General features: G+C 47.5%; 1 protein-coding gene across 4 annotated transcripts in view; it reads left to right on the top strand.

Moving 5' to 3' along the window:
• CACNA1A (calcium voltage-gated channel subunit alpha1 A) overlaps nucleotides 1–19,500 on the top strand; it is a 409,889-nt gene that overhangs the window by 16,603 nt on the left and 373,786 nt on the right. For 3 of the 4 annotated variants that reach the window (XM_054538644.2, XM_054538643.2, XM_054538645.2), the window contains exon 2: nucleotides 8,382–8,685. In XM_054538644.2, coding sequence (XP_054394619.2) covers nucleotides 8,492–8,685 — 194 coding nt within the window. In that variant the 5' untranslated portion in view covers nucleotides 8,382–8,491. Of the gene's footprint in view, nucleotides 1–8,381; nucleotides 8,686–19,500 lie in introns of those variants that run through there. The other variant, XM_054538646.2, reaches the window with a different exon arrangement.

Here is a 19,500-nt window from a genome sequence, read left to right as displayed (position 1 = left end):
CAGAGGACAAAATGGATTGGGAGTGGGAGTAGGGAAGAAGGCAGCCCCATTTCAAATGATTGAGGGTGGCAGCCATGCAGTATGGGAAGTGGTTGAATTCAGGATTTATTTATTTATTTATTTATTTGTTTATTTATTTATTGAGATGGAGTTTTGCTCTTGTTGCCCAGGCTGGAGTGCAATGGCGTGATCTCGGCTCACCGCAACCTCTGCCTCCTGGGTTCAAGCGATTCTCCTGCCTCAGCCTCCCAAGTAGCTGGGATTATAGGCATGCGTCACCACGCCCGGCTAATTTTGTATTTTTAGTAGAGATGGGGTTTCTCCATGTTGGTCAGGCGGGTTTCGAACTCCTGACCTCAGGTGATCTGCCCGCCTTGGCCTCCCAGAGTGCTGGGATTACAGGCGTGAGCCACCCTACCAGCCTTGTTTTTATTTTTATTTTTTATTTTTTTGAGACAGAGTCTTACTCTGTCACCCAGGCTGGAGTTCAGTGATGCAGTCTTGGCTCACTGCAACCTCTGCCTCCCGGGTGAAAGTGATTCTCCTGCCTCAGCCTCCTGAATAGCTGAAATTATGGTACCCACCATCACACCTGGCTAATTTTTGTATTTTTAGTAGAGATGGGGTTTCATCACGTTGTCCAGGCTGGTCTCAAACTCCTGACCTCAAATGATCCTCCCGCCTTGGCCTCCCAAAGTGCTGGGATTACAGGCATGAGCCACCATGCCTAGCTTATTTTTATTTTTGAGACAGGGTTTCACTTTGTCATCCGGGCTGGAGAGCAGTGGCATGATCACAGCTCACTGCAGTCTCAACTTTCTGAGCTCAGGTGATCCTCCTGCCTCAGCCTTCTGAGTAGCTGGGATTACCGTTGCCATTGCATGCCACCACGCTTGGCTAATTTAAAAAAATTCTTTTTTGCAGACAGGGTCTCACTATGTTGTTCGCTATGTTGTTCAGTTGAACTCCCGGGCTTAAAAGATGCTCCTGCCTTAGCCTCCCAAAGTGTTGAGATTATAGGCATAGGCCCCCACGTCTAGCCCTCAGGATATATTTTGGAGGTGAGTAGATGGTACCTGCAGATGGATTTGATGCCTGCAGTTAAGGGAAGTGAGAAACCATGATTGACAACTCAATTTCTGGCTTGGGTATCAGGGTGAATTTGGAAGCCTATAATGAGATGGGGGAGGATGGGAGCTATGGGCTATAGCACCAGAGAGGGAAATTGAGCATCCCATGTCAGGCTGTGGGATAAGCAGGTGCACGTCTCCAAAGATGTCACCTGGGATATGAGCTTTAGGTTTTGACTTCCTGCTCCGCTTCCTACCTTCCCAGGTAGAAACACTGCTTCTGCTTTCAGAACTTAATTAATTAATTAATCTTCAGAGATGGAGCCTCACTCTGTCACCCAGGCTGGAGTACAGTAGCGTGATCATTGCTCACTACAACCTTGACCTCCTGGGCTGATCCTCCCATCTTAGCCTCCTGAGTAGCTGGGACCACAAGTGAGAGCCACAGAGCCTGGCTTGTTCAGAATTTTTGCCATCAAAAATTCTGGTTTCTGGGATTTTAGTTAATGTACACAGCTCACCCAACCTGTAAACTGGATTCTTTCTCTTTTTTTTAGTCGCCCAGGCTGAAGTGCAGTGGTGCTATCTCCGCTTACTGCAACCTCTGCCTCCCAGGTTCAAGCGATTCTCCTGACTCAGCCTCCCGCATAGCTGGGACTACAGATGTGTACCACCACACCCGGCTAATTTTTGTATTTTTAGTAGAGATGGGGTTTCACCATGTTGGTCAGACTGGTCTCAAACTGCTGACCTCAAGTGACCCACCCGCCTCGGCCTCCCAAAGTGCTGGATAACATGCGTGAGCCACTGCACCCGGCCGATTTTTTCTTTCTTTAATATCGTTGTGGCCGGGCGCAGTGGCTTACGCTGATCATCCTGGAGCTTTGGGAGACCGAGACAGGAGGATCACTTGAGGCCAGGAGTTTGAGACCAGCCAGGGCTGCATAGGGAGATCCCATCTCTATGAAAAATTTAAAAATTTTAAAAATTAGCCTGCTGTGGTGGCACGGGCCTGTGGTCCCACTACTTGGGAGGATCACTTGAGTCCAGGAATTCAAGGGTGCTATGAGTTATGATGGTGCCACTGTGCTCCAATCTGGGCGACAGAGCAAGACCCTGCCTCTTAAAAACAAAAAAAGAAAAAGAAAAAAATATATGTATGTGCAGGAAGAATATTTTTGGGGAGGGGTGAAATAAAACTTTGTAGCTGGAACACACTTGAATCTACCTCTTGTTTTCAGTTTTATTTCTGTGAAATGGGAAGAAAAATGGCATCCGTGCACAAGTGGTTATAAAAGGAAAGCAGATTTCTTTTTCAGCACAATGGGAAAGTATTTGGCAAAACACAAAAGACTTTATAAATGCACAATCGTGGGCAATTAAGAGTGAGGTTTCACGGGAGTAAACTGAAGCTTAAAAGCGTCATGAAGGATAGATCTATTAAACTCCATTAGTTATACGATTTGGAAAGAAACCGGAAGGTAACTGCATTTGTTAAGCTGATATTGACTTGATCTGCTTAGGAGAGGCTGGGAGAGTTCTCATTTCTTAGCATGCTTAAAGCAGGGTGAGAGGAAATGGAATGGAGATAATTCTTCCCTCTTTCCTTCCTTCCTTCAATTGGTTCTTTGCAATCTGGGGGCAGCCTCATTCTGTGTACCACCTACTTATACCTGTGGGTGTTGAAGTGACTTATGAAATGTTTCTGTATGGGGTTGAGCTTCTTAATTTGCTTTCTTTCTTTTTCCTTTTTCTCTCTCCTTTCTTTCTCTTTCTCTCTCCTCTCTTTTCTTTCTTTCTCTTTCTTTCTTTCTTACCTTTCTTCGTTTTTCTCTTTTCTTTCTTCTTTCTTTTTCTCTTTTCTTTCTTCTTTTTCTCTTTCTCTTTTCTTTCTTTCTTTCTTCTCTCTCCTTTATTTCTCTCTCTCTCCTTTCTTTCTCTTCCTCTCTCCTCTCTTTTCTTTCTTTCTTTCCTTTCTTCCTTTTTCTCTTTTATTTCTTCTTTCTTTTTCTTCTATCTTTCTCTTTCTGTCTTCTTTCTTTCCTTCTTTCTCTTTCTTTCTTCTCTCTCCTTTATTTCTCTCACCTTTCTTTCTCTTCCTCTCTCTCCTTTCTCTCTTTTCTTTCTTTTTCTCTTTATCTCTTCTTCCTCTCCCCTCTTTTCTTTCTCTCTTTCTTTTCCTTTTCTTTTTCTCCTTCTCACTCCTTTCTTTTCTTTCTCTTTCTCTCTTTTCTTTGTTTTTCTCATTCTCTCTCCTGTCTTTCTGTTCTTTCTTTCTCTCCTCTCTCTTTTCTTTTTTCTCTCTCATTTCTTTCTCTCTTCTCTTTCTCCCTTTTCTTTCTTTCTTCTCTTTCTCTCTCTTCTTTCTCCTTCCTTCCTTCCTTTTTGACAGAGTCTCTCCTCTTTCTTTCTTCCTTCCTTCCTTGATGGAGTCTCACTCTGTCATCCAAACTGGAGTGCAATGGCGTGAATGGAAGGAAGGAAGCAATCCCAGCACTTTGGGAGGCCAAGGCATGAGCCACTGTGCCCAGCCTCTTTCCTTCTCTTTCTCTCTTTCTTTCTCTCTTTTCTTTCTCTCTCTTTCTCTCCTTTCTTTCTGTCACCTCTTCTCTCTTTCTCTCCCTTTCTTTTTTCTCTTTGTCTCTTTTCTTTCTCCTCCTCCTCTTCTTCTTCTTCTTCTTCTTCTTCTTCTTCTTCCTCCTCCTCCTCCTCCTCCTCCTCCTCCTTCTCCTCCTCCTCCTCCTCCTCCTCCTCCTCCCCCCCCGTCTCTCCCTCTCTCTCTCTCTCCCCTTCCTTCCTTCTCTTTTTTTCTAACAAGGTAGCCTATCTATAGCCCAGGATGGAATGCAGTGGTGCAATCATAGTTCACTGCAGCCTCGAACTCCTGGGTTCAAGGTTTCCTTCCATCTATGCCTTTCAAGTGTCTAGGGCTACAAGTACATGCCACCTGGCTAATTTTTTTTTTTAAGTTTTTGTTTTTGTTTTTAGAGACAGGGTCTTGCTATGTTGCTCAGGCTGGTCTCAAACTTCTGGGCTGAACTAATCCTCCTCTCTCGGTCTCCCAAACTATTGTGATTACAGGCATGAGCCACTGTGCATGGCCTAATTCTATTTCATTCATGCCAGCCTCCCAATAGATATGCTTTTCTTGGACAGATACTGAGAGGCATATCTCAGTCATAGGGGCTGACTCAGGTGGGAAAAATCAGTTTGGGACTAGAATATGCTTTTGGGTGAGGTGTAGATTCCAAAAGCCATGGACCATGTCACCCACAGCCATACGGGCCTCTTCTTTGTTCCTTCAGACACACAGTCTTGCCTCAAGACCCTTGTACATGCTGTTCCTTCTGCCTGGAAAGCTCTTCCCTCAGATACCCATGTGGCTCCTCACCTCCTTCAGGCCTCTCTCAGATGTCACCTCCTCAGTGAGGCTGTCTCTGCGCCCTTATTTAATAAAGTCACCAGTCGGGCTGGGTGCGGTGGCTCACGCCTGTAATCTCAGCACTTTGGGAGGCCGAGGCAGGTAGATCACGAGGTCAGGAGATCGAGACCATCCTGGCTAACGCGGTGAAACCCCGTCTCTATTAAAAATACAAAAAAATTAGCCGGGCGTGGTGGTGGGCGCCTATAGTCCCAGCTACTTGGGAGGCTGAGGCAGGAGAATGGCGTGAACCCGGGAGGCGGAGCTTGCAGTGAGCCGAGATCATGCCACTGCACTCCAGCGTGGGCGACAGAGTGAGACTCTGTCTCAAAAAAACAAATAAATAAATAAAATAAAGTCACCAGTCTACCCAAATCTTCTTCTTCTCCTTCTTTTTCTTCCTCCTCCTCCTCCTCCCCCTCCCCCTCCTGCTCTTCCTCCTCCTCCTCGTCCTCCTCCTCCTCTTCCTCGTCCTCCTCCTCCTCCGCTGCTTCTTCTTCTTCTTCTTCTTCTTCTTCTTCTTCCTTCTCCTCCTCCTCCTCCCCCTCCCCCTCCTGCTCCTCCTTCTCCTCCTCTTCCTCGTCCTCCTCCTCCTCCTCCGCTGCTTCCTCTTCCTCTTCTTCTTCTTCTTTCTTCTTTCTTCTTCCACAGGGTCTCATTCCATTGCTCAGGCAGGAATTCAGTGGGACAATCACAGCTCACTGCAACCTCAACATCTCAGGCTCAAACAATCCTCCTGCCTCAGCCTCCTGAGTAGCTGGGACCACAGGCACGTGCCACCATGCCTGGCTAATTTTTAAAAAATTATTTGTAGAGACAGGGTCTTGTTATGTTGCCCAGGCTGGTCTTGAATTCCTGGCCTCAAGTGATCCTCCTGCCTTGGCCTCCCAAGTGCTGGGATTACAGGCATGAGCTGGCGTAGGCAGCCAGTCTACACACCTTACCCCTCTTTGTTAAGGACTGAATGGTGTCTTCCCAAATTCATATGTTGAAGTCTAAACTCCGGTATCTCAGAATGGGGCTGTATATGGAGACAGGACCTTACAAAGGTAATTAAGGTAAAAGGAGGTCAGATGAGTAGCCCTAATTCAATATTACTGGTGTTCTTATAAGAAGAGGTTAGCCACAAAAAGACTTCAGTAAGTGTGTGAGGTAATGCATATGTTAATTAGCTCAAGTTAGCCATTCCACAATGCATACGTGTTCGAGAACATCATGTTGGACATCATGAATATGTACAATTTTGTAATCCCAGGTATTCGGGAGGCTGAGGCGGGAGAGTTACTTGAAACTAAGAGGCAGAGGGTGCAGTGAGCTGAGATCGTGCCACTGCACTGCAGTCTGGGCAACAAGAGTGAAACTTTGTCTCAAAAAAAAAATATATATATATATATATGTGTGTGTGTGTATGTATGTGTATGTGTGTGTGTGTATATATATATATATAATCTTTTTTTTTTTTTGAGATTGAGTCTCGCTCTGTCACCCAGGCTGGAGTGCAGTGGTGCGATCTCGGCTCACTGCAAACTTTGCCTCCCAGGTTCATGTCATTCTCCTGCCTCAGCCTCCCGAGTAGCTGGGACTACAGGCACCTGCCACCACGCCTGGCTAATTTTTTGCATTTTTGGTAGAGACAGGGTTTCACCGTGTTAGCCAGATGGTCTCGATCCTCTGACCTTGTGATCCACTCGCCCCAGCCTCCCAAAGTGCTGGGATTACAGGCGTGAGCCACCACGCCTGGCCTATATATATATATACACACACACACACACATATATATATACACATATATATACACACATATATATACACATATATATACATATATATACACATATATATACACACATATATATACACATATATATACACACACATATATATACACGTATATATGTATACATATATATGTATACCTATATGTATATATATACACATATACATATATATATATATATATACACAATTTTTATTTGTCAATTTAAAAACTTTTTTTTTTTTTTTTTGAGACATGGTCTGGCTTTGTCACCCAGGCTAGAGTGCAGTGGCACAATCCTGGCTTACTGCAACCTCTGCCTCCCAGGCTCAAGTGATCCTCCCACCTCAGCCTCCCAAGTAGTTAGAACTACAGGCATGCGCCACCATGCCTGGCTAATTTTTGTATTTTTAGTAGAGATGGGGTCTCACTGTGTTGCCCAGGCTGGTCTCAAACTCCTAGGCTCAGGCAATGTGCCAGCCAAAGTGCTAGGATTACAGGCATGAGCCACCACACCTGGTCCTTTGGCCCTTCCCAGCACTTTTCAACTCCTAATCTCTATATAATGTACCCACTTATTTTGTTCCTTGTCTGTCTCCCTCCTAGAATGCCTTCTGCATGAGGGTGGGGACATTTGCCAGTCTTATTCATGGCTACGTCCCCAGGACCTAGCACAGGGCCAGGCACAAATTGGGTGGTCACTCATTGTTGAATGATTAAGTGATTGGAGATAAAGATCTTGGGGCTTCAAGGTCCTTTGGTGTCTTGAGTGTCCACCTGATAAATGTGTGAGTGGAGGAAACCCTGTCTCTTTTCTCTTTCCAAAAACCAGCTGTTGGCTGGGCACGGTGGTTCATGCCTGTAATCCCAGCACTTTGGGAGGCAGAGGAGGGCTGGTCACTTGAGATCTGGAGTTCGAGACCAGCTTGGCCAGCATGGTGAAACATGAAACATGGTGAAACCCCGTCTCTATTAAAAATTCAAAAGTTAACTGGGCGTGGTGGTGCACGCCTGTAGTCCCAGCTACTCAGGAGCATCGCTTGAACCCAGGAGGTGGAGGTTGCAGTGAGCCAAGATCGCACCACAACTCCAGCCTGGGCAACAGAGTAAGACTCCATCTCAAACAAACAAACAAACAAACAAAAGAGCTGTAACCTGGTGTGGTGGTGTGCACCTGTCATCCCAGCTACTCAAGAGGGAGGCCGAGGCAGGAGGATTGCTAGAGCCCAGCAGTTCCAGACCAGCCTGGGCAATATAGCAAGACCCCATCTCTTAAAAAAAATAAAAATGAAGTTAAAAAAACAGAGAACCTGGTGAGAAGCAGTGTGGCTGGACAGGTGGCTACTCCCATGTGGATTTATTTATTTATTTATTTAATTTTATTTTTTTGGAGACAGAGTCTCACTGTCACCCAGGCTGGAGTGCAGTGGTGGGACCTCGGCTCACTGCAACCTCTGCCTCCTGGGTTCAAGCGATTCTCCTGCTTCAGCCTCCTGAGCAGCTGGGATTATAGGCATGTGGATTACAGGAATGGGTCATCATGCTCGGCTAAATTTTTGTATTTTTAGTAGAGACAGGGTTTCACCATGTTGGCCAGGCTGGTCTCGAACCCCTGACCTCAGGTGATCTGCCCGCCTTTCCCTCCCAAAGTGCTAGGATTACCTGCCTGAGCCACTGCACCCGGCCTTCCACGTGCATTTAAAACTGCCTCTTGAACTCACCCTTTCAGCTTTCCAGAGCTCACAGGACCCAGGGACTGAGGGAGGGCCAAGCCCCAGGCCCATGGCGGCTCATTTTGCAGAAGGAGACGTAGAGATGCTGAGAAATCCAGCATCCCGCCCTCTGTGGCCGGCACCTGGGAGGTGGAGCGAGTGCCCGCGGCACAGCCTCATAGTCTTTTGCTCCATGGGGCACATCTGTTGCCGGGCAGCTCCTAAGAACTGGCTTTCTGGGCCCTGAGTTGCCAAGGAACTACTAAATCCCGGCCAGCCGGGGCTGGGGTGTATTTTGACTTTCTGCGAAGGAGGGTGGGGAGGCCTCTCCTGTCTTCTGAGTTCCCTTCTCCTTGCCCTCCGTGAGCTCTGTGTGCCTCTCCCTCACGCTGGCCATCTCTGTCTCCTCTTTCTTCTTCTAGTTTCCCCCTCACTGTGCTGGAGGGAGAAGACCCTGGGATTTCTGAGCGAGGCCCACGGATGTTGAAGTCCTCCTGGGTCCCCGACTCCATGCTCTCGCGCCCCAGTTACTATGACGCCCTGCACAACCGCAGCTCGGGGCACGCCCAGCGCCCTGCAGGACACTCGGCCTCCCCGGCTCAGCATCTGCTTCGAGGGGCCCCCTCTGAGGCGGCGGGGCGGCGTGGTGGATCACCGAGATGTCATCTTGGCCCACCAGGCCCACAAAATCCACAGCACCCCCCAGGCCAGGAGGAAAGAATGGGAGTGAGTATGCCTGGGTGGTGGTGATCGGGGGGGCGGTGCGGCTGTACTGGGGATCCCTTGGGGGTTAGGATGTTTTTGGCAAGCCTTTTCGGGGAGCAAATTCATGCAGCTGGAACATATTGATAAGGCTGTGCTGGCTTCTGAAATCTCAAAATCCTTCCCTGCTAACTGATCAATACTGGTTGCCTTAAGTCCCCTGGACACCCCCATCCGGCTCTGTGAATCCCTGAGCTGCCCGAGGCTGCGGCAACAGAGATTAACCATGGATGGGGCAGGCAGGACCCGGCTCCCAGGATTGTGAGTGTCCACTCCGATGGGTTGGCAAATATATCTTTCTTTCTTTCTTTCTGTTTTTTTGAGATTGAATCTTGCTCTGTCACCCAGGCTGGAGTGCAGTGGCCCGATCTCGGCTTACTGCAACGTCTGCCTCCTGGTTCTAGATTCTTCTGCTTCAGCCTCCCAAGTAGCTGGGACCACAGGCACACGCCACCACGCCTGGCTAATTTTTGTGTTTTTAGTAGAGGCGGGGTTTCACCATATTGGTCATGCTGGTCTTGAACTCCTGACCTCAAGTGATCCACCCGCCTTGGCCTCCCAAAGTGCTAGAATTACAGGCGTGAGCCACTGCGCTCAGCCAGCAAATATTTCTGTTGAGATGGCTGAGAAATGCTGCTTTCTGGGGAAAAACATGGGAATCCCATTTCTACTTCCAGTGTTGAGTTGAAATCTGCGGGTTTAAGGGCTGGAGACAGAAGTGTGTGAAGGCAGAGACGGACCTAGATAGGGCTGGGAGTACGTGGTGGCTTCAGTTGAGTCTGGTTCTGGGTCCCCCTTTCTCTTTGTCAGTGACCCCAAAAGTGGGTCTTCTGGTGGGAGACACTGGGGGTAGAACTGGCTCTGTCATGTAGTTGCTGCTGGGCAATGTTGGATGAATGCCTTTCCTGAGCTGGGGTCTTGGCTGTTAGAGGGTTGAAGGTGGTTTGTCTGAAGGTTCAGTCTCAGGCCAGCCCCTACGCATCCTTTTCCACACAGTGGGGTTGCTAGTGGGTTTTTTCTCCTTCCTTCCTCCCTCCTTCCCTCCTTCCCTCCCTCCCTACCTCCCTTCCTTCCTTCCTTCCTTCTTTCCTTCCTTCCCTTCTTCCTTCCTTTTTCTTTCCCTCCCTCTCTCCTTTCCCTCTTTTCTTTCTTTTATTTCCTTTTAAGACAGGGTCTCTCTTCTCTCTCTCTCCTCCTTCCTTCCTTTTTTCCTTCTTTCCTTTCTTCCTTCCTTTCTTTTTCCTTCCTTCCTTCCTTTCTTTTTGAAAGAGTCTCTCCTTCCTTCCTTCTTTTCTTTTTTCCTTCCTTCTTTCCTCTCTCTTTCTTGCTTTCTTTCTTTCTTCTTTTTCTTTCTGTTTTCTTTCTTTCCTTTTGAGACAGTGTCCCTTCCCTTCCCTTCCCTTCCTTTCCCTTCCCTTCCCTTCCCTCTCTCCTTTTCTCTTTCCCTTTCCCCTTCCCCTTTACTTTCCTTTTCCTCAAAAGTTTTTTTTTTTTTTTTTTTTTTTGGCAAAGGCACAGGCCTAGGGTGGATTCCTGAGCAGACATCAGGAGTGTGGGATGAGAATATAAATATTATTTTGATTGGAGCTGAGGCTGATATGGACACTAATCAATTTAGGGGATCCCAAAATTTACTCTCTTACCCTCTTGATGCTCCAGACCTGACCCTCTGGGAAGCACGCTTCACCAGACACCCACCCCGGCCCCATTTTTCCATTTGCAGGAGGGGAAGTGGGGTTATAAATGCCATTTGGGTTGGGAGGGTGCTGGTGAGGGAGTGTGTAAATACAGGGTGCAGTGCAAACTGTTTTATTAAAATGAGCCATTGCTCATTTTGAATCAAAGAACTTCAGGATGGGGCTGAGGGTGGTGCAAGCTTGGCCCCGAGGTGGTTTCCTGAGGTTAGGCTGACATCTACTGGCATGTTTGAGCATCGTTTAGGAAGGTATGTTGTGACTTCCCCGCCACCTGCCATAAAACTGGGTTCCTCAACCTCCCCTCCATCCACTCATCCATCCACTCATCCATCCACTCACCCACCCACCACCCACCCATTTAAACTTCTAATTGTGCATGCATCCATCCAACCATCCATCCATCACCCATCCATCTTTCTACCCATCAATCCATTCATCCATCTCCCTGTTCTTTCTCCCATCCATCCATTTTCCAGCCATCCAACCACCTTCCCATTCACCCACCTGTCCACACATCTATCCATCCACCCAACCCACCCACCCACTCACCCATTCTTCCATTCACCCATTCTTCCATCCATTCTTCCATCCATTCTTCCATTCATTCTTCCGTCCATCCACCCACCTATCGTCCATCCACCCATCCATCATTCCATAAATAACCAAGAAATGTACCCATTCCCTTTAACGTCTGCCTTAGTTTCTAGAATCCATAAAAGTTTCTTTAATTTATTTTCATTTTTACAAATTTTAATTCATTAATTAATTTTGGAGGCAGGGTCTTGCTCTGTCACCCAGGCTGGAGTGCAGTGGCCCTATCACGGCTCACTGCAACCTCTGCCTCCTGGGTTCAAACGATCTTCCCACCTCAGCCTTGCAAGTAGCTGGGACTACAGGTGCATGACACCATGCCCAGCTAATTAAAAAAAATTTTTTTTTGTAAAGATGAGATCTTGCTATGTTGCTCAGGTTGGTCTCGAACTCGTGGGCTCAAGCGACCCTCTTGCCTTGGCCTCCCAAATTGCTGGGATTACAGGTATAAGTCACCATGCCTGGCCCAAAGCGTCCTTATAGCCATGATCTCCAAACTTCTGAACTCCTACCCCAGCCAGCAAAACAATTTTTCAGCACACTTATAGCTGAAATACATAGCCACAGCCCACACATTTTTATTTATATATAATTTATAAAAATATTTTGCTAAATGTGTTATATGCACTGTAAAATACACATAAAAATAAAAATGTGAAAAGGATGAGACATTGAGATATATATATTTCCAAATGGCTTAATAGTTTGATTTAATAGTACAACACGCTTTTGCCCTTATGTTTTAGAAGTTTGCCTTCGCTTTTTGAATACCGTGCTCTGTGAGAGATTTTTATTCTGAAGATGTTCCAATACACTAAAAGTAGGAAAAAGAGCTCTGTGAGACTTTCATATCCATTAAAATTTAATAATTATCAGGATTGTGCCAGACTCACATCATAAATCCATATCCTCTTTCTGAGATATTTAAAAGTAAATCCCTGACCTTATGTGATTTCTGCAAACTTCAGACTACATCTCTAAAGCACACAGACACATCTTAGTCATATCACACTGACAATATTAATCATGATTTTTATATCTAATTTCCGGTCCACATTCAGATTTCCTTGCTTATCTTTTTACAGTTGAGTTTTTTGAATCAAGAAGGCCTGTGTGTTGCATTTCATCGTCTCTCTCTCTTTTTATTGTGGTAAAGTATACACAACATAAAATTGACCATTTTAACCATTTTTAAGCATACAGTTCAGTGGCATTAAGTACATTTGCATTGTTGTGCAACCGTCACCACCATCCATCTCCAGAACGTTTTGTTTGTTTTGAGACAGAGTCTCACTCTCTCATCCAGGCTGGAGTGCAGTGGCATGATCTTGGCTCACTGCAACCTCTATCTCACGGATTCAAGGGATTCTCCTGCCTCAGCCTCCCGAGTAGCTGGGATTACAGGCGCCTGCCACCACGCCCAGCTAATTTTTGTATTTTTAGTAGAGATGGGATTTCGCCATGTTGGACAGGCTGGTATCGAACTCCTGACCTCAAGTGGTCAGCCCCGCTCAGCTCCCAAAGTGCCAAGATTACAGGCATGAGCCACCATGCCCGGCCGATCTCTAGAACTTTTTCATCACTCCAAACTGAAACTCTGTCTCCATGAAACACTCAATCCCCAGCCCCTGGCACCCACCATTCCACTTTCTGTCTCTATGAATCTGATGACTCTAGGGACCTCATATAAGTAGAAACATACAGCATTTGTCCTCTTTTGTCTAGCTTATTTCACTAAGCATAATGTCCTCCAGGTTTATCCATGTTGTAGCATATGTCAGAATTTTCTTAATTTTTAAGGCTGAATAATATTCCATTGTATGAATAGACCACATTTTGTCCATCCGTCCACCCATCCACTCATCCACCCGTCCACCCGTCCACCCGTCCACCCGTCCACCCGTCCATCCGTCCATCCGTCCACCCGCCCACCCATCCATCCATCCACCCACCCACCCACCCACCCATCCACCCACCCATCCATCCATCCATCCATCCATCCATCCATCCATCCATCCATCCATCCACCTGTCCACCCATCCATCCACCCACCCATCCATCCATCCATCCATCCATCCACCCATCCATCCACCCATCCATCCATCCATCCATCCATCCATCCATCCATCCACCCACCCATCCATCCATCCATCCATGAACACTTGGGTTGCTTCTATTTTCGGGCTATTGAGAATAATGCTACTATGAACATAGGTGTACCAATAACTCTTGGAGACCCTGCTTTCCATTCTTGGAGATATATTCCTAGAAGCGGGATTGCTGGATCATATGGTAATTCTATATTTAATTTTCTGGTAGTCATGTCTTCTACGTCTTACTTAGTCTATAGCAGTCTCTTCCTGATCCCCTATTTTCTATCCTATTGACTCTGAGAAGAAACCAGATAAATTATCTTGTAGAATGTCTCCCATTATTATTATTATTGTTATTATTATTATTTAGAGACAAGATCTTCCTCTGTTACCCAGGCTGGAGTCCAGTGGGGCAATCATAGCTCACTGAAGCCTTGAACTCCTGGGCTCATGTGATCCTTCCTTCTTAGCCTCCCCAGTAGCTAGGACTACAGGTGTGTACCACCACATCCGGCTAGTATTTTATTTTTTATTTTTGTAGAGACAAGGTCTCATTATGTTGCCCAGGCTGGTCTCAAACTCCTGGCCTCAAGTGATCCTCCTGTCTCAGCCTACCAAGTCACTGGGATTATAGATGTAAGCTACTGCATCTCCTAAGCGTCTTCCATTCTTCATTGCTGTTGGAAGCTTTATTTTTATACCTGTGGTGGTTTTGTCCACCAGCAGGAACCCCACCCAGGCACAGTACATGCCACAGTGAGGTTCACGTGATTTCACCTCGCCGATTGTTTTCATGAGAATTCTGAATGTTTTCTGGCCACCTTCTGATAGTGATTGAATTAGATCACCACCGTGATTACTTCTCGTGACTGACTGACTTTGGTCTCTTTGCTCCTTTCTGCTTGCATTACTGTCTTCTTCAATCTTCTTTTTTTCTCTCTCTCTCTCTTTTTTTTTTTTTTTGACAGAGTCTTGCTTTGTCACCCAGACTGGAGTACAGTGGCGTGATCTCAGCTCACTGCAACCTCTGCCTGCCGGGTTCAAGCGATCCTCCTGCCTCAGCCTCCCAAGTAGCTGGGATTACAGGCACCTGCCACCATGCCCAGCTAATTTTGTATTTTTAGTAGAGACAGGGTTTCACCATGTTGACTAGGCTGGTCTTGAACTCCTGGCCTCAAGTGATCTGCCCACCTTGGCCTCCCAAAGTGTTGGGATTAGAGGCGTGAGCCACTGCGCCCGGTCTCAATAGTTGCTTTCTAGGCAGGAATCTTTCAAAGTCACGTGTCCACTTTATCAGTCAACATCCCAGTCCATCAATCCACTCAGGTCTACGCAGACTGCAATAAATTGCCATTCACTGGAATTGTTATTTATCTCATTTCTAGTGGTCTGTCTTGCCCACTGGAATATCCCCAACGGGGTTGCCTGTCTGTCCTGTTCACAGCTGTGTCCCCAGAGACTGAGGCCAGCACCCAGTAGGTGCTCATATAATATCTCTTGAGTAAAAGCATTGACTGACAATGAATGACAGCCAGTGCCAGCCAGCCAAGTGGATTTGGGTCAACCATCAGTTAAGGACTAATAAAACTCAATATTTTTCTTATTTTTATTTTTGAGACAGAGTCATGTTCTGTCACTCAGGCTGGAGTGCAATGGCTTGATCATGGCTCACTCCTGGGCTCAAGCAATCCTCCTGCCTCGGCCTCTCAAAATCTTGGGATTACAGGTGTGAGCCACCGCGCCTGGCCTATGGGGTCTTGTTAAATGCAGATTCTGTTTCAGCAGGTCTAGGCTAAGACTTGGGATTCTGCATTTCTTTCTAACAGGCTGCCGGGTGAGGCTGACGCTGCCTGGGTCTAAGCAGCGAGCTGCTAAACCGTCTTCTTCATCAGAGAGAGAATAGAGAGAACATTAGTGTGAATGGGGAGCAGAGAGAGGAGAGTTAAGGGAACTACCATGAGTCTCATGAGTAATACTTATTAGGCCGTAATAATAATAATAATAATAACAACCAGGTTTTTTGTTTGTTTGTTTGTTTTTGTTTTGAGAGGGAATCTCGCTCTGTCGCCTAGGCTGGAGTGCAGTGGTGCGATCTCGGCTCACTGCAAGCTCCGCCTCCCAGGTTCACGCCATTCTCCTGCCTCAGCCTCCCGAGTAGCTGCCACTACAGGCGTGCACCACCTACGCCTGGCTAATTTTTTTTTTTTTTTTGTATTTTTAGTAGAGATGGGGTTTCACCGTATTAACCAGGATGGTCTCAAACTCCTGACCTTGTGATCCGCCCGCCTCGGCCTCCCAAAGTGCTGGGATTACAGGCGTGTAATTCCACAGGCACCCGGCCCAACCAGGTTTTTTTTTTTTTTTTTTTTGAGATGGGGTCTCACTATGTTGCCCAGGCTGATCTCAAACTCCCGGACTCGAGCGATCCTTCCACTTCAGCCTCTGGACTATCTGGGATTATAGGCATGAGCCACCGTGCCCGGCAATAACCAGTACTGACTGGGCATGGCGGTTCACGCCTGTAATCCAAGCACTTTGGGAGGCCAAGGCTGGTGGATTGCTTGAGGTCAAGAGTTAGAGACTAGCCTGGCCAACATGGTGAAACCTCGTCTCTACTAAAAATACAAAAAAATCAGCCGGGTGTGGTGGCGCATGCCTGTAGTCCCAGCTACTCCGGAGGGTGAGGCAGGAGATCGCCTGAACCCGGGACGGGGAGGTTGCCGTTAGCCAAGATCGCACCACTGTACTCCAGCGTGGGCGACAAAGTGAGACTCTGTCTCAAAAACAAAACAAAAACCCAGTGTTGATGGAGCACTTACTATCTGTGGGGCATGGCTGGAAGACCTTTACATGCATTAACTCCTTTAATCCTCATCACCATTGTTATAAATAGATTGTGGCGCATGTTGTTGTTTTCCAAAGTTTTTCTGCGCAGCACATCTTATCAAATGCACACAACGATCTCCTGAAACAGCTAGGGCAACTGTTGTTGCTATTGTTATTGTGGTTACTTAGTATCTTACTATGATTACTTTTTTTTTTTTTTTTGAGACAGAGTCTCACTCTGTCATCCAGGCTGGAGTGCAGTGGCGTGATCTCGGCTCACTGCAACCTCCACCTCCTGGGTTCAAGCAATTCTCCTGCCTCAGCCTCCCAAGTAGCTGGGATGACAGGCATGCACCACCACGCCTAGCTAATTTTTTTTGTATTTTTAGCAGAGACGGGGTTTCACCCTGTTGGCTAGGCTGGTCTCGAACTCCTGACCTCAGGTGACCCACCCACCTCAGCCTCCCAAAGTGCTGGGATTACAGGAGTGAGCCACCACGCCCGGCCATGATTACTTATTATGACCAGTAGTACCCTTATTATTTTGCCCCTCATGCAGATGGGTGAACAGACCCTGAGAGGTGAATTCCGGGTTACTGAGGCATTTGAGAGCCAAGCCGAGAGAGATGGTGTGACCTTGAATTCCAGGCCAGAACTGGCCATTTATAGGATATGGGGACCCAGGCTCAGCCAAACTGCAGGTCACCAGCTAGGACTGGGTGACTTTCCCAGCTAGGGATCAGATGGGTGGCCTGAATTGTCCTGGTCCCCGAGGCCTGAGCTGAGAGAATGAGACACACAAAGTGAGACTTTTATTTTGTTTTTAGAGACAGGGTCTCACTCTGTCACCCAGGCTGGAGTGCAGTGGTGCAATGATGGCTGATTGAAGCCTTGACCTCCTGGGCTCAAGTGATCCTCCTACCTCGGCCACCTGAGCAGCCAGGAACACAGGTGCATGCCACCACTCCTGGAAAATTTTTAAATTTTTTTGTAGAGGCAGGGTCTCGCGATGTTGCCCAGGTTGGTCTCAAACTCCTGGCCACAAGTGATCCTCCTGCCTCAGCCTCCCAAAGCATTGAGATCATAGGTGTGAGCAACCATGCTCAGCCCCCAGAGAGATCATATTTTAACACAAGTCAGATTATATCCCTCCTCTGCTCAGAACCCTCCATGGCTCCCACCTGACTCATAGCAAAAGCCAAAGTACTCACTAAGACCCATAAGGCCCTGCCCCATCTACCCTGTCACCTCCCTGCCCTCACCTCCTCCCTCTCTCTCCCTCGTGCACTTTGCTGCAGCCGTACTAACCTTATCACTGTTCCTCCAATGCACCAGGGTGGTCCAGCCTCAGGGCCTTTGCACTGGCTGTTCCATCTGCTAGGAATGCTCTTCTCCTCAACACCCACACGGCTCCTTCCTTGCCTCCTTCCAGCCTTTGATTAAAAGGTTTCCTCCTCATCAAACTTTTCATCATCACCCTATTTAAAATGCAGCTCCGGCTGGGTGCAGTGGCTCATGCCTATAATCCTAGCACTTTGGGAGGCTAAGGCGGGAGGATCATTTGAGGCCAGGAGTTTGAGACCAGCCTGGGCAACATAGTGAGGCATCTCCACAAAAAATTAAAAAATATTAGCCAGGCATGGTGGTGTGCGCCTGTGGTCCCAGCTACTTGGGAGGCTGAGGTGGGAGGATCCTTTGATCCTGGGAGGTCAGGGCTGCAGTGAGCCATGATCATGCCACTGCACTCCAGCCTGGGCAACAGAGCGAGACCCTGTCTCATAAATAAATAAATAAGATAAAATAAAATGCAGCCCTACTCGTGCTGATTTCCTGCCCCACTTAATTTTCCCTACTAGCACTCATAACCAGATCCTATGTGTTACATATAGGGCTTCCTCCCTCGTTGACTGTACTGGGATCTGTAGTCCTAGCTACTCAGGAGGCCAAGGCAGGAGGATCCTGTGAGCCCAGGAGTTTGAGACCAGCCTGGACAACATGGCAAGATCCCATCTTTACAAAAATTAGCTGGGCATGGTGATGCATACCTGTAGTCCCAGCTACTCAGGAGGCTGAGGTGGGAGGACTGCTTGAGCCTGGGAGTTGAAGGTTGCAATGAGCTATGATTGCACCACTGCACTCCAGCCTGGGCAACAGAGCGAGATCCTATCTCTAAATAAATAAATAGAATTGAAAAAAATAAAATGCAACCCCTACTTATGTTGGTTCCCTGCCCCGCTTCATTTTCCCCACTAGCACTCACGACCAGCTCATATGTGTTACGCATCGACTTTCTCCCTTGTTGATTGTCATATTCGCTCTGTGAGCTCCACGTGGGCCGGTCTGGTGTCACCCAGGCTGGTGTGCAGGGGCGCGATCTCGGCTCACTGCAACCTCAGCTTCCCGGGTTCAAGCAATTCTCCTGCCTCAGCCTCCAGAGTAGCTGGGACTACAGGTGCTCACCACCACGCCCAGCTAATTTTTGTATTTTTTAGTAGAGATGGGTTTCATTTACCATGTTGGCCAGGTTGGTCTCGAACTCCTGACCTCAGGTGATCCACCTACCTCGGCCTCCCAAAATGCTGGGATTACAGGCGTGAGCTACCACGCCCGACCCGTTCATTAATTTTTGTTGTCGTATAATAAAAAGAAGGATAATTCTTGATAGGTGAAAGTTCTATGACGTTCAAAATTCTGTGTTCATAAAGTTTTATTGGAACACAACCTTTTCCATTTGTGCTGATGTTGTCTGTGGCTCCTTTTGTCTGTGGTCCCAGAGCTGTCTCTGGGACAGAGACTGTCTAGCCTTCAGAGCCGGAAGCATTTCATCTGAGGTCCTTTATCGAAGAGGTTTTTGCCCCTGAGCTGGAACAGTGCCTGACACACACTGTGCTCAAAAAGCAGCCTGCGCGGGTCTCCCCTGCGTTCACCCGCTGTCGCCCGCCGCTGCTACGACTGGCCACCAGGTGGCGCCATAGCTCCCCAGCCTGGCAGGCGCCGGGCAGCAGAGCGCTCAGCTCGCCCTCCTGAGTACCCACCTCCCTGCCGCTTCCTTCCTGCCTGTTGCGAGAAATGGAAGGCAGCCCCAAATCAATAATTGAATTCCCATCATGTGATAACTAATCATTACATATATGGCTATTGCTTTTTCATGCACAAAGGGCTTGGTAAAGACCAATTGGGGCGGCAGGGGCGGACTCGGGGCTTTGCAGGGCTCCCTGAGGTCTGATGGGTTACAAGCAGGTCCTGAGGTCAAGTGTGGGGCTTACCTGGCTTCAGTCTGGGGTGTGGTTGAGTGCCCCGGCCAGGGTTCAAATCCCAACTCTGCCACTTGCTGACTGATTCTGGGGGGGAGTGTTCCTTTCCCTTTCGGTGCTTCAGTTTCCCTCTCTGTCAAATGGGGAAAACAATAGCACCCGTCTCTGGGGCCTTACAAAGATTAAGTTCACTGCGTTATTACATAGAAAGCATTTAGAACAGTGCAGCCACATAGTAAGTACTTGATAATAGTTTTCTGTTTCTGCAGTGGGTACGCCATTAAGCATTTGAGGCCTCAGTTTACACAGTTAAAAAAA

Source organism: Pongo abelii, chromosome 20 (genome assembly GCF_028885655.2).
Source record: "Pongo abelii isolate AG06213 chromosome 20, NHGRI_mPonAbe1-v2.0_pri, whole genome shotgun sequence".
Classification (NCBI taxonomy): domain Eukaryota; kingdom Metazoa; phylum Chordata; class Mammalia; order Primates; family Hominidae; genus Pongo; species Pongo abelii.
The sequence above is the reverse complement of the archived record's forward strand: the minus strand, read 5'-3'. Positions and strand labels throughout refer to the sequence as shown.